Below are 15,127 nucleotides of genomic sequence, written 5' to 3'. Positions count from 1 at the left end.
AAACACAGAAGGTCAGAGAGAAGAGAGCTCCCGTACCAGAGAAGGAAAGAAACAAAGAAACGGAGGAAGAGAGAAAGAGTGAGGGGAATAAAAAAAATAAGTGGTATTAACAGTGGAGGACAAGTTTTGGAGGAGAGGAGAGCAAAGGGAGAGAGGGGAGGTTTGGGTGGGGGGTGGGTAGCGTACAAGGCTGCTCCGTCTGTCTCCTCCATCCCTCCGTCTCCGTCGCCGTGGGTTCACAGCTCTCCCTCTCCCTCCCCCCCTCCCTCACTCCCTACCTCCCCCGCTCGCTGCTGGCGGGAGCCTCCGAGCTGCTGCGGCGGAGGTCGTCTCGGATGGAGTCGCCGAGAGACGTAGGAGGAGAGACGATGGAGCATGGGGAGCGGCCTGAGCGGGCCGAGCCGCTGACCGATGCCGAGCGGGAGATCATCCAGAACACCTGGGTACACGTCTACGAGAACTGCGAGGACGTGGGCGTGTCGGTCCTCATAAGGTATGTGGTCAGGTGTGTGGGTCCTCATAGTGGTGGGGCTGTTGATCTCCATAGTGATGGGACTGTTGGTCGCCATTGTGGTGGGGCTGGAGGTCCTCCTAAGGCACATTTGGGCTGATGGTCCTCATTAAGTATGTGGGGCTTAGAGTCCTCATAGTTTTGCGGCTGGTGGTCCCCATAAGGTACGTGAAGTATCAGGGGGTCCTCATAAGGTTTGTGTAGCTGGTGGGGCCGGATGGCATGGGTGGGGGGGTCCCTCAGAGATGGGGCTGGGGGTCTGCAATTTTAGTGGAGTACAATTAAAAAATTACGTTCTCATGTACAGCATCTTATCAGGTATAGAAAAGTTTGGGCAGAAAAGTTGTGATTGGGGTAAATGAGGACTAGACTTGACCAACATATAGACACAGATTTCCACTGATGTTTACAGCAGCTGAGCACCGCTGGATGTGTGTTTTCCATAGATTTGTGCAGATTGGAGGGGGCTTATGCATTTCTATAAAAGCCCACAGCAGGCTCTGGAAAAGGCAGGGAGATTGAGTCCACACTGCACAGACCACACACACACATAGACTATTCTGCTCTCATTCACTCACTTCTGTCCTCATTAAAAAGCAATTTCTCAGAAGCCCTCTTCATTCTACAGATATTTTTGTAAGACACTATAATTGAGGGAGAGCACATGTTTCTGCTTAAATGTCCCCCTGTCTGAGGTAGACATTCCTGTCCTAGCTGTTCAGTTGGTGCTTTACACTTATTTTACATCTTTTACCTGTCACATTTTCACTCTAAACCTGAACCAGCAGTTTAGCAGGTACCTTTCTGTGGCACATTGATGACTGCTTATTATTCTTTATTTATTGGAATTATAATATTACAAGTTGTCTGTCACTTTGTATGTGTGTGTCGGTATTAATGCTGAGGCTATGCATCTGAATAAAGAGTCGCTGTCTGATTGAGCTGGGATGCGTTTGACTTTTGTCTCAGTGTTGTCTCAGTGTTGTCCCAGTGTTGTCTCAGTGTTGTCTCAGTGTTCCACATGGAACGCCGAGAGGGCTCGTTAAAACGGACAATCTGGCGTCGCTAAGGCAGTGATGTGCTCTGATTTTGGGTCGGAGCGACAAGATAGTCCCTTAGGGAAAGCTCTGAGGACAGAGAGTGTGTAGAGTTGTCTCTCTCTCTCTGGTGTGTGTGTGTGTGTGTGTGTGTGTGTGTGTGTGTGTGTGTGTGTGTGTGTGTGTGTGTGTGTGTGTGTGTGTGTGTGTGTGTGTGTGTGTGTGCGTGTGTACATATGTGCATGTGTGTGGCGTTCTTATCTGTGGGTAACAGCAACAAGCTTTGGCACTTCACTGTCTCTCTCAACTCTCCCTCTCGGTCTCTCTCTCGTTCTCCATATCTGTTCCTCTCTCTCTCTCCCTCACTTTCTTTCTCACTATCCTTCTCCCTCCTATTCTCTCTCGCTTTCCTCAGTCTCCCTCCCATTCTCTATTCCTTATGTCTCTTTCTTTCTATCTTTCATTTCTCTCTGTCCCTTGACATCAAGATCACAGGCTCTCTTGACATGCCCAGGCTTGAATGCTCTGCTGGGTCTGATGATCCTCCTGAGTGCAAAGCCTCTCATCTGCACATACAGTACCAGTCAAAGGTCTGGACACACCTACTCATTCAAGGGTTTTTCTTAATTTTTATTATTTTCTACATTGTAGAATAATAGTGAAGACATCACAACTATGTAAGAATACATATGGAATCATGTAGTAACCAGAAAAGTGTTAAACAAATTAAAATATATTTTATATTTGAGATTCTTCAAAGTAGCCACCATTTGCCTTGATGACAGCTTTGCACACTTTTGGCATTCTCTCAACCAGCTTCATGAGGTAGTCACCTGGAATGCATTTCAATTAGCCTTGTTAAAAGTGAATTTGTGGAATTTCTTTCCTTAACGCATTTGAGCCAATCAGTTGTGTTGTGACAAGGTAGGGGTGGTATACAGAAGATAGCCCTATTTGGTAAAAGACCAAGTTCATATTATGGCAAGAACACATCAAATAAGCAAAGAGAAACGACAGTCCATCATTACTTTAAGACATGAAGGTCAGTCAATACGGAACATTTCAACAACTTTTATCGCAAAAACCATCAAGCGCTATGATGAAACTGGCTCTCATGAGGACCACCACAGGAAAGAAAAACCTAGAGTTCAAGTAACAGACACATCTCAACATCAGCTGTTCAGAGGAAACTGTGTGAATCAGGCCTTCATGGTCGAATTGCTGCAAAAAAACAATACTAAAGGACACCAACAAGAAGAATATACTTGCTTGGGCTAAGAAACATGAGAAATCTGTCCTTTGGCCTGATGAGTCCAAATTTGAGATTTCTGGTTCCAACCGGCGTGTCTTTGTGAAACGCAGAGTAGGTGAACGGATGATCTCCGCATGTGTGGTTCCCACCGTAAAGCATGGAGGAGGAGGTGTGATGGTGTGGGGGTGCTTTGCTGGTGACACTCTCAGTGATTTATTTAACCTCTCTAGGGTCGGCGGGATGAAATCGTCCCACCTACTCAACAGCCAGTTGAATCCCGTGGCGCGTTATTCAAATACCTTAGAAATGCTATTACTTCAATTTCTCAAACATATGACTATTTTACACCATTTTAAAGACAAGACTCTCGTTAATCTAACCACACTGTCCGATTTCAAAAAGGCTTTACAACGAAAGCAAAACATTAGATTATGTCAGCAGAGTACCCAGCCAGAAATAATCAGACACCCATTTTTCAAGCTAGCATATAATGTCACATAAACCCAAACTACAGCTAAATGCAGCACTAACCTTTGATGATCTTCATCAGATGACAACCCTAGGACATTATGTTATACAATACATGCATGTTTTGTTCAATCAAGTTCATATTTATATCAAAAAACAGCTTTTTACATTAGCATGTGACGTTCAGAACTAGCATACCCCCCACAAACTTCCGGTGAATTTACTAAATTACTCACGATAAACGTTCACAAAAAGCATAACAATTATTTTAAGAATTATAGATACAGAACTCCTCTATGCACTCGATATGTCCGATTTTAAAATAGCTTTTCGGTGAAAGCACATTTTGCAATATTCTAAGTAGATAGCCCGGCATCACAGGGCTAGCTATTTACACACCCACCAAGTTTAGCCCTCACCAAAGTCAGATTTACTATAAGAAAAATTGTATTACCTTTGCTGTTCTTCGTCAGAATGCACTCCCAGGACTTCTACTTCAATAACAAATTTTGGTTTGGTTCAAAATAATCCATAGTTATGTTCAAATATCCTCTGTTTTGTTCGTGCGTTCAAGACACTATCCGAATGGTAAAGAAGGGTGACGCGCACGACGCATTTCGTGACAAAAAAATTCTAAATATTCCATTACCGTACTTCCAAGCATGTCAACCGCTGTTTAAAATCAATTTTTATGCCATTTTTCTCGTAAAAAAGCGATAATATTCCGACCGGGAAAGCGTGTTTAGGTTCAAAGAGAGAGAAAATAAAAACATGGGGTCGACTCGTGCACGCGCCTCCGTCCCATTGTCCTCTGATAGAGCACTTACCAAAAGCGCTAATGTTTTTCAGCCAGTGGCTGGAATTACATCATTCAGCTTTTTCCCGCCTTCTGAGAGCCTATGGGAGCCGTAGGAAGTGTCACGTTACAGCAAAGATCCTCAGTTTTCATTAAAGAGAGCCAAGAAGAACAAGAACTTGTCAGATAGGTCACTTCCTGTAAGGAATCTTCTCAGGTTTTTGCCTGCCATATGAGTTCTGTTATACTCACAGACACCATTCAAACAGTTTTAGAAACTTTAGGGTGTTTTCTATCCAAAGCCAATAATTATATGCATATTCTAGTTTCTGGGCAGTAGTAATAACCAGATTAAATCGGGTACGTTTTTTATCCGGCCGTGCAAATACTGCCCCCTACCCCCAACAGGTTAAAATTCATTGTCATCACGCTCTCCGTAGCCGACGTGAGTAAGACCTTTAAACAGGTCAACATACACAAGGCTGCGGGGCTAGACGGATTACCAGGACGTGTGCTCCGGGCATGTGCTGACCAGCTGGCAGGTGTCTTCACTAGCATTTTCAACATGTCCCTGATTGAGTCTGTAATACCAACATGTTTCAAGCAGACCACCATAGTCCCTGTGCCCAAGAACACAAAGACAACCTGCCTAAATGACTACAGACCCGTAGCACTCACGTCCGTAGCCATGAAGTGCTTTGAAAGGCTGATAATGGCTCACATCAACACCATTATCCCAGATTCCCTAGACCCACCCCGATTTGCATACCGCCCAAACAGATCCACAGATGATACAATCTCTATTGCACTCCACACTGCCCTTTCCCACCTGGACAGAAGGAACATTTATGTGAGAATGCTATTCATTGACTACAGCTCAGCGTTCAACACCATAGTGCTCTCAAAGCTCATCACTAAGCTAAGGATCCTGGGACTAAACACCTCCCTCTGCAACTGGATCCTGGACTTGCTGACGGGCCGCCCCCAGGTGGTGAGGGTAGGTAGCAACACATCTGCCACGCTGATCCTCAACAGTGGAGCTCCCCAGGGGTGCGTACTCAGTCCCCTCCTGTACTCCCTGTTCTCCCACGACTGCATGACCAGGCACGACTCTAACACCATCATTAAGTTTGCAGACGACACAACAGTGGTAGTCCTGATCACCGACAATGACAAGACAGCCTATAGGGAGGAGGTCAGAGACCTGGCTGGGTGGTGTAAGAATAACAACCTATCCCTCAACATAACCAAGACGAAGGAGATGATTGTGGATTACAGGAAAAGGAGGACTGAGCATGCCCCCATTCTCATCGATGAGGCTGTAGTGGAGCAGGTTGAGAGCTTCAAGTTCCTTGGTGTCCACATCAACAACAAACTAGAATGGTAGAAACACACCAAGACAGTCGTGAAGAGGGTACGACAAAGCCTATTCCCCCTCAGGAAACTAAAAAGATTTGGCATGGGTCCTGAGATCCTCAAAACGTTCTACAGCTGCAACATCGAGAGCATCCTGACTGGTTGCAGCACTGCCTGGTACGGCAATTGCTCGGCCTCCGACCACAAGGCACTACAGAGGGTAGTGCGTACGGCCCAGTACATCACTGGGGCTAAGCTGCCTGCCATCCAGGACCTCTACACCAGGCGGTGTCAGAGGAAGGCCCTAAAAATTGTAAAAGACCCCAGCCACCCCAGTCATAGACTGTTCTCTCTACTACCGCATGGCAAGCATTACCGGAGTGCCAAGTCTAGGACAAAAAGGCTTCTCAACAGTTTTTACCCCCAAGCCATAAGATTCCTGAGCAGGTAATCAAATGGCTACCCGGACTATTTGCATTGTGTGCCCCCCCAACCCCTCTTTTACGCTGCTGCTACTCTCTGTTTATCATATATGCATAGTCACTTTAACTATACATTCATGTACATACTACCTCAATTGGGCCGACCAACAAGTGCTCACGCACATTGGCTACATTTTTACATTTTAGTCATTTAGCAGACGCTCTTATCCAGAGCGACTTACAGTAGTGAGTGCATACATTTCTTTACATTTTTTTTCTTTATTTTAATTTTTTTATATATATATTTTTTTGTACTGGTCCCCCGTGGGAATCGAACCCACAACCCTGGCGTTGTACACACCATGCTGGCGTTGCAAACACCATCCTCTACCAACTGAGCCACAGGGAGGGCCGGGCTATCGGCATTGTGTCCCGCCACCCGCCACCCACCACCCACCAACCCCTCTTTTACACTACTGCTACTCTCTGTTCATCATATATGCATAGTCACTTTAACCATATCTACATGTACATACTACCTCAATCAGCCTGACTAACCGGTGTCTGTATGTAGCCTCGCTACTTTTATAGCTTTGCTACTGTATATGGCCTCGCCACTGTTATTTTCACTGTCTTTTTACTGTTGTTTTATTTCTTTACTGACCTATTGTTGACCTAATACCTTTTTTGCACTATTGGTTAGAGCCTGTAAGTAAGCATTTCACTGTAAGGTCTACACCTGTTGTATTCGGCGCAAGTGACAAATAAACTTTGATTTGATTTGATCATTCAAGGCACACTTAATCAGCATAGCTAGCACAGCATTCTGCCATCCCATCTGATTTGCGCTTAGTGGGACTATCATTTGTTTTTCAACTGGACAATGACCCAACACACCTCCAGGCTGTGTAAGGGCTATTTGACCAAGAAGGAGAGTTATGGAGTCCTGCATCAGATGACCTGGCCTCCACAATCACCCGACCTCAACCAATTGAGATGGTTTGGGATGAGATGGACCACGGAGTGAAAGAAAAGCAGCCAACAAGTGCTCAGCATATGTGGGAACTTCTTCAAGACTGTTGGAAAAGCATTCCAGGTGAAACTGGTTGAGAGAATGCCAAGAGTGTGCAAAGCTGTCATCAAGGCAAAGGGTGGCTACTTTGAAGAATCTCAAATCTAAAATATATTTAGATTTATTTAACACTTTTTTGGTTACTACATGATTCCATATGTGTTATTTCATAATTCTGATGTCTTCACTATTATTCTACAATGTAGAAAATAGTACAAATAAAGAAAAACCCTTAGGTGAGTAGGTGTGTCCAGACTTTTGACTGGTACTGTATGTCACACTCCCTAACATCCCTCCGATTCAGGGAAACGGAGACATCACTGTACCCACTAATTGGCCTGCTCCTATTAACAAGCAGATGGCCCGAGTAAGCAGGTCATCTGTGTGGAATGGATAATGGTCTAATAGCTATCCTGAAAGCACATTGAAGAGTGGATGGATACTGGGTCAAAGCCTTCCACGGTTCGGTTGACTTCCATGGTTCGCCATGTGAATACTTAGCTATTTGCATTTCTATCCTTCTGCTTGGATGGTTGGAAAGAATAGACAGTGACGATAGCCTGGGCTAAGGTCATCATCAATGCGCACAAATGCAATTTCACCCGTGAGAAGACCACCTCCGGCCATCTCGAGTACTGTAAACAAATGGCAGCTCAATGAAATCACCAAACATCGAACAATAGTATTAGGCTGTGACTTGATGCTTCTGATACTAGCATGATGGATATGGAGTTCTCCAAAGTGGTCCATCTTGAGGACCGAGGAGTCGAGACTCGATTTGATTTCATGAAGTGCTTTGAATGACCGTAAAGAGAAACTACTTCTCTGTGCTGTGTCTAATGCTCGCTCGAGTTAGTCAAGGTTGTTTTTCTCAGTACTCGAAAGCGTGTTGCCTTTCCGAAAAGAACCCTTCAAGACTAATTAGAATGTGACTAACAAACCACTAATGATGCTGCTTTGATGACTTCATTTAAATGCAGCGACAGGTTGGGGGAATTCAGTGTGAGAACATCTTTGACACTCCAGACACTCCACTCTCACTCTCTGGTTCTGGCTGGGTTAGGGTTTCAGGCCAAATGTTTTAACAGTCTTGCATTATAGAGATACGAGATGTAGAAATATACATGCAGATATAAAAGTGGATATACACTGTTTGTATATTTTACAGTTTATCGCACAATACTCTTGTACCTATAAAGGGGGCCCTAAAGAGGATTGGCGAGGTATACAAAAAAAGTCCTTCATTTCTGACTTCAAAGAGAAAAAGTCCTTTCCTCACAAAGCTCTAGGGACTTTCATGTTTATCTGCAAGGAACAACAAGCTAGTGTCCCTTGTTGTTTCAAAGACAAAGTGAAGCAGCGACAGCTGGGAGAGCTTGGCTTGGGGACAGCTACAGCAAGCAGGCACCTCTTTAGCATAGCGTAGCATAGCTTTTCACTGGATCTGCGGAGATGCAGTGTAGTGTAGCACTGCTGCCAGGGGCCAAACCTAACCAACGCTGAATAACTAAACCCTCGTACCCATTCAGCCGCATTGGTGTAAAGCACTTACATGAGTCAAATTGGGTCAGGGGTGAAACAAGACGAGAGTGTATGTGTGTATGTGTGTTTCAAGTGTTCATTTGTTTACATATAAAGCATGCTGAGCTTTCACCAGAAAGGGTGAGAACAGAGTCAAAAATCTAAAAATATCCCCCGTATATCTCCTTGTACGAGCAGTGCACTGCCTTGTAAGCTTGTGGAAACTTCATTATAGTCTTATCGTCAAAAATACATAGCCACTAATTGAGGTGGCCTGATGTGGTCAGTCTTGGTGGTGGTGATGTGCAAAATGTAGACCTCAATCAAAACAAAGCCGGGCCATTCCCATTCTCTCAGCTTACATTTCATAGGGTGGTTGGAGAATGGGCTTTACTGTATGGCCCTAAAATAACTTGCAGTTCAAACTAGTCCATAGACGGCACACACATCAGTCATAACACCCTCTGTGTGAAGTCCAGTAATCCTCAGAGAGGTGCTCTTCCTTTTGAAGTTCCATTCTTTTCCGTTCAGGACAAGTGTGTCGTTCTGCAGGATATACAGTATCTATGACTAGGGAGGGAAGGTCTTGACAAAAGCACTTTAGGACATGCAAGGCTCACATAGAGGCTGGTATCTACTGTCACCTTTGTGGATGACAAAGCAGTCACAGGACATTGAGTTTTTTGCATCCTTTATCGCTGTGTATGGCAGGTATTGTTATGTGGCTCATAATCAATTCCAAAGCATTTAGGCAGAGGAAACATCCTACGCACAGTGACCATGGGTGAAATGCTCCGAGAGGAACATCGACTGCCAACAGTCTCGCTCCTTCGGTCCCCAGCAGCACCTGCCTCTAATTACACTCAAAGAAACGTAACGATCTTAACGCTCCTCGCCTCATCAGCACCACTTTACCGTTCCCGCCTGCCAATCACCCCGTGTTGCGTGTTGGTGGTGCCCTGAGCAGATTCTCCAAGGCTCCAAGTAGACATGAGAAATCATGAGAAGTGAGCCAGCCGCACACTCCACTCGCAGGGCGTAAACACTTGAGTCGTAAGCCCAAGTCGTGACAAGTGTAAGTAAACCCAATCACCGAGATGCAGTTGAGGCTATGTTAAGCGGCTTATTACAACTCGAGGCACATTGTGCATTTTGAAAACTTTGGGTAGTTTTCATTAGCTCTAGGTCACACATACAATGAGCAATAATATCTCCAGAATTTATTTTGTAACGCATGGCCACAGGGCATCCGTTCAATGAGTAGATTCAGAAATCTTCAAGCTTGAATGCTTCGAATAAATGTTATGAAGCGTACATATTCCCCACTAGTACCGATTTCAGTAACTTCAGTAATTTCAGTGACTTTTGCCCAGGGTCTAAACGGACATATTCTTCATCCCTCATTTTTACACTGACATCATTTGATTGCCTGTAGGTATGTTGATATCTTCTGGTTTGCTCTGGGAGGATTATGAGGACATTCGAATAAGAGTGTTATTGTCTAATTAGAATATCAATGTCCTGGAACATTTGAAACCAGCATGGATGATATCCACATAAGTTGTGCTTGTACCATCATGGCTCAGTACTAACTCTAACCCTGACTCTTTTGTCCCCCAGTTTCTTGGACTTCCCCTGATATTGTTTAATTGCATGGTTGTTCTGAGGGTATTATGATATTATGACACTAACTTCTACCCAGAGCCATATATAAACCTTTTCACCAGAAGTTCCAGGAAAATCACAGAGTAAGAATGGTATTGCTCTTCTGTCCTCCAGGTTCTTTGTGAACTTCCCATCGGCCAAGCAGTACTTCAGCCAGTTTCAGGACATGGATGACCCAGAGGAGATGGAGCGCAGTGTCCAGCTGAGGCACCACGCCCGCCAGGTGATGGGCGCCATCAACAAGGTGGTGGAGAACCTCCACGACCCAGAGAAAGTGTCCTCTGTTCTGGCTCTGGTGGGCAAGGCGCATGCTGTCAAACACAAGGTGGAGCCTATGTACTTTAAGGTGAGGGCGTGGCTGTCTGTGTTAATGGTCCATAATGTCCCTCTGAAAGGTTTTGAGTGGAGAGGACTGAAGTTGCGTTGCTCTGTTTCAAGTTGAGGCCAACTGGAAAGGCTTTGAGGGTGCTTTTGTTAGATGAGATTGCTCTCCTCTATTTTTACTCTCTTTTTTTCATCTAGCAATTTTTATTTTTCTATACATCTTGCCATCCTCTTCCTCTCACCTTTCTCCTCATTGTTTATCTCACTTCCTGCCTTTCTCCATCTCTCAGATCCTGTGTGGTGTAATGCTGGAGGTGTTCTCGGAGGACTTCCCAGAATTCTTCACGGCAGAAGTGCAAATGGTGTGGACCAAACTGATGGGGGCGGTGTACTGGCATGTGACGGGCGCCTACACAGAGGTTGGCTGGGTGCAGCTCTCCAGCTCGGCAGTGTGAGGGGCGATAGCAGGGGAGATTTTTAGGGCTGAGACTGTTCATAGAGTATCTTTTTGTGTTCAACTTTTGGGGGAGTCTTTCCCCTCTCCCTGCTGACTCATTGTGTGTACTTTACTGAATAGCCCCTGAGGTGTTGTCTGTTTAGCCCCTGAGGTGTTGTCTGTATAGCCCCTGAGGTGTTGTCTGTATAGCCCCGGAGGTGTTGTCTGTATAGCCCCGGAGGTGTTGTCTGTATAGCCCCTGAGGTGTTGTCTGTATAGCGTACAGTAAGTGAGCGTGTGTATTCTCTTATACCCTCATCCAACACTCATTGTAGTATTGTAAATCTCCAATGTTTTCAAGGGAACTAAGGACTCCATTTTAGGGAGTTTTGTTGCTCACTGAAAGTATGCCACTTTGGATTCCCAAACACACCCTGTCTCTTTCCATGCCCATCTCATGCACTATACAAACACACCCATCTGCTAACACCCTGTCCATACGGCAAATGGCTATTTAAATGTATAAACAGTTTCAAAGTGATGGGATAAAGCCACAGGCTGACAGACCACTGTTAAGGTGTCATCTCCGACTTTATAAGCATGCATGCACGAGCACACACACAAACACACACATACACCACTCTGCCGACTTTGACCACCCATATGCTAATATTTACGGAGCATTTACTTGGTTTACATTTCCTCATTAAACTCTCCATTAAGGGTTTAAGAAACTGACTCCGGAGGTCTCTGGAAATACAACGGACCCTTTGAAGCAGCATCAGTGTATCTTTCACCTCTGAACCACTAGGGTAAGGAAAAATATTCATATCGACCATATCTGGTATACTAAGCACTCTACAACCCTACCAACAGTTCTAGACACTTTGGTACAGTTTAAACCATGTTGGGTTGGCATGTACAATACGATACCACAAGTTGGAGCCCTGCTCCCGACTTTTCCCCTGAATACACTACAAATGGATTTTGAATGTCAGTTTAGATCCAATCTCCTCTGTGTCTCTGATGGTAACTCCTGCGCTCTGGTCCCTCTCAGCTTTGTCATTTACCATTAATGAGGAAGTAATGTGGCTCCGCTCTTCCTCTTCTGATCATTCATCAAATATCTCCCCTACTCTCTCATCCTTTCTTTCCTCTGGCCAAATGCTGAGAGAAAACGTCCCTCTATCTGCTTTGCTACCATGGCTATTTGGCTAATAATATAATTCTACTCATATTCTACTGCCTTCTCCTTTGTTGTTCCTTTGGAGGCCAGCAGTAAAGTTACAAGATCAAGAATATACAGTAGGCTTATATGGCTGATAAATAACCGCCACAGGAAGTCGAGCTAATACAATATGACAAACTCATTCAGCAAGAGACCAGTGGCTGTAGATGAGAGGAAATGAGGTGGATTACTGTAGAAGTTGTTGTCTATAATAAATTATCTCTCCCATTACACCTTCAGTACAATACACTCACCAGTCTCACACTGTTAGCAAAACATTTCACATCAGATCTTGAGTACAAACCCGTTAGAGGTCAGCCTCCTCTGTTCCTCTGAGTAGCTCGGGGTGGAGGAGTATTTGTGTTGGGCGTGAGCTGCCCCGACAGGTTGTTTTATTAAACATGTCACCCATAATTCACAAAATGGCTGCATAATCTTTTTTTCTCCCTTCAGCTGTAAGCTCTTACCCTCCATCTGCAGAGTTTTCCTCCCTGACACTCTCGTGAACACACAGGCACGCACGCACACACACACACACACACACACACACACCATATACTACATCTGGGACTTCTTGTTGTGAATTATTGTTTTTTTTGTCAGTGAGTTTTAAAGCTTGGACTTTATATTTTTCTAAATATATAAAACAAAATAATTATCTGTATATGTATTTGGAATACTTTATATAACTATGATTATATACATTTGTTGACTGGGGGAGTGGGAGTGGTTTTGTGCTTAGCATGTTTGCACAGCCTACTACAGACTTGTAGCTTTGCAGACCTGGTGAAATTAACTATCAATGACTATCAATAAAGTGATAATTACCTACACTTGCTTCAGGGTGTTTGGACTGTCTTTGAATGTGTGACCATATACTGTAGGTTTTATGTATTTGAATGTGTATGGAATATATCTGCCAAGAGAATATGTGTTGACTATCCAAGACTGTGCAGAATTTCCTATGAATTAAATAGAGTTTGTCAATTCTACTCAGTTCTCAATTTTTTTTAACTTTCATTTAACTAGGCAAGTCAGTTAAGAACAAATTCTTATTTTCTATGACAGCCTAGGAACAGTGGGTTAACTGCCTGTTCAGGGGAAGAACAACAGATTTGTACCTTGTCAGCTCAGGGATTTGAACTTGCAACCTTTCAGTTACTAGTCTAACGCCCCAGGTCTTACAGGTCTTAGAGTGCCAGTCTAAGAGAAGTAGCCTGGTCCCAGATCTGTTTGTGCTATCATGTCAACTTCTTGTCACCCATTGACAATGAACAATGGAATTGGCAAAAGCAAAAACAGATCTGGGACCAGGCTAGGCTACTTCTCTTCCCTCCCCTTCTCTCCTCTGGTGCAGAAGACTGAAATAGCACACAGGACCTCTTGCCTATAGGTGCACAGAGGTACTGGTTTTTGAGTCCATCTGTTTCACTCTGCTAATTCAATAATGAGATGTAAATGTCATTAATCAATGATTAATTAACGTGCCTGTTTGCTGGTTGATGCCCAGAGCAATGCTCTTTATCAAAGGGCACCAGTGGGAGCTTCAAACAGTGAAGAAGCCATCCTTTTTAAAATTCCACACGGCAATGTGTTACGGGTCTCTTGCCGATATATCATCATGTACTGTATCATCAGATGTGGTTATAACTTTGTTTTATTGTAAATTTATGCAAATCCAATGACTGCTCGGAGTTTTACAGTGTTGGCGGGAAGAATTCCCACTATCATGGAAACTTCCAGATATGGGTTTTAATTGAATGATAAAGCACTGTAGAAGATTCTACATCTCCGACCCCCTACTGTATCTGCAGAGGAATATCTCCAGTGGTATTTAGCAGTGTGTGTGCTCCCCTGTGTGCTGTGTTGACAGGTAGGTGACATTTCACCATGGCGACCAGTCTCTTGTCACCAAGCTTGTCATTCTAGCCAGCGCTGGTGACAGTCAGGGACTCATTTGGACAGGTTCCCATGGTTGATAACAAAGACACAAACACACATGTGCACCTACATCAACATTCAAAGCCGTACAGTACGGTGAGAAGTGCCGGTGAATGAGAAGTGAACACACACACACACACAGACACACGCATGTGCACACACACACACACACACACCTGCCTACCTATCTGACTCAGCAGTTGCAGGGATGTTGGGATTAAACAGCCTATTAATAGTGTCAGGGACAAGAGAACAGCATTTGGCAACAGATCCATCATGCATCACCTATGTGGCTATGTAACCTTCTCATAGTTCCACGGGTAATGTCAACACATAACCTCATCCAGAGGCCCTCCTAGCAGCATACAGGTCGTCTCTAGTCATGAGAGGTGCGGACTTAATAAGCATTGTTCTTACCCCCATGGCTACCACATCATCCACAGCCTCCAATTTATTAATAGAACCCCTCTCTTCTCCACTGTAACTCATGACCAAGTCGTTGCTGCAACTTGGTAAAATAAGGGTTAAATGTTAAATATACCGGGTTATGATACATTTGGCCAGGTCATAGAGCAAGGGGGTGTCAAACTCATTCCACAGAGGGCCGAGTGTCTGCGGGTTTTTGTTTTTTCCTTTCAATTGAGACCTAGACAACCAGATGAGGGGAGTTCCTTACTAATTAGTGACATTAATTCATCAATCAAGTACATGGATGGAGCGAAAATCCACAGACACCCGGCCCTCCGTGGAATGAGTTTGACACGTGGGCCATATAGGGTTAAGTAATAGCAATGTCAACAACAGTCTGATGTCACTGCACTCAACCAGGTTTGGAAATGTCATAATAACAAGTATCCTTTCACTCATCTGAATGTGGATCTATATGAGTTAAAATAATGTAGACTTGGTTAAAAGAATGTAGTGGAAAAATAGCTGGGGCAAGATACCAAAACCATGCAGGTGGCAGTGGTTCTTAGATACATATCTCTTGGGGATTTATGGATTCAAGAGGCTATCCATCATGACAGGGCTGTGGATGAGAAACCTGAGGAATCCACAATTAGGAACACTTCTCCAAGCCAGAGATGAGATGCGCAC

The 15,127-nt window shown here is 44.3% G+C and overlaps 1 protein-coding gene across 1 annotated transcript; it reads left to right on the top strand.

The window, feature by feature from the left end:
• cygb2 (cytoglobin 2) lies at positions 1-12,919 on the top strand. The gene is made up of 3 exons (XM_014177063.3): positions 1-493; positions 10,215-10,446; positions 10,715-12,919. Exons 1-3 carry the CDS (start codon positions 336-338, stop codon positions 10,877-10,879), a joined length of 555 nt encoding a protein of 184 aa, XP_014032538.1. The 5' UTR covers positions 1-335; the 3' UTR covers positions 10,880-12,919.
• Positions 12,920-15,127: the final 2,208 nt, after the last annotated feature.

This window comes from Salmo salar, chromosome 02, assembly GCF_965601325.2.
Source record: "Salmo salar chromosome 02, fSalSal1, whole genome shotgun sequence".
Classification (NCBI taxonomy): Eukaryota; Metazoa; Chordata; class Actinopteri; order Salmoniformes; family Salmonidae; genus Salmo; species Salmo salar.
This window is presented reverse-complemented; position numbering and strand designations above follow the sequence as displayed.

Coding starts and splice junctions, on each gene's coding strand:
- cygb2 (XM_014177063.3), top strand. CDS start 336: ATGGAGTCGCCGAGAGACGTAGGAGGAGAGACGATGGAGCATGGGGAG. Junction 494..10,214: donor GGCGTGTCGGTCCTCATAAG/GTATGTGGTCAG, acceptor TCTGTCCTCCAG/GTTCTTTGTGAACTTCCCAT. Junction 10,447..10,714: donor TGGAGCCTATGTACTTTAAG/GTGAGGGCGTGG, acceptor TCCATCTCTCAG/ATCCTGTGTGGTGTAATGCT.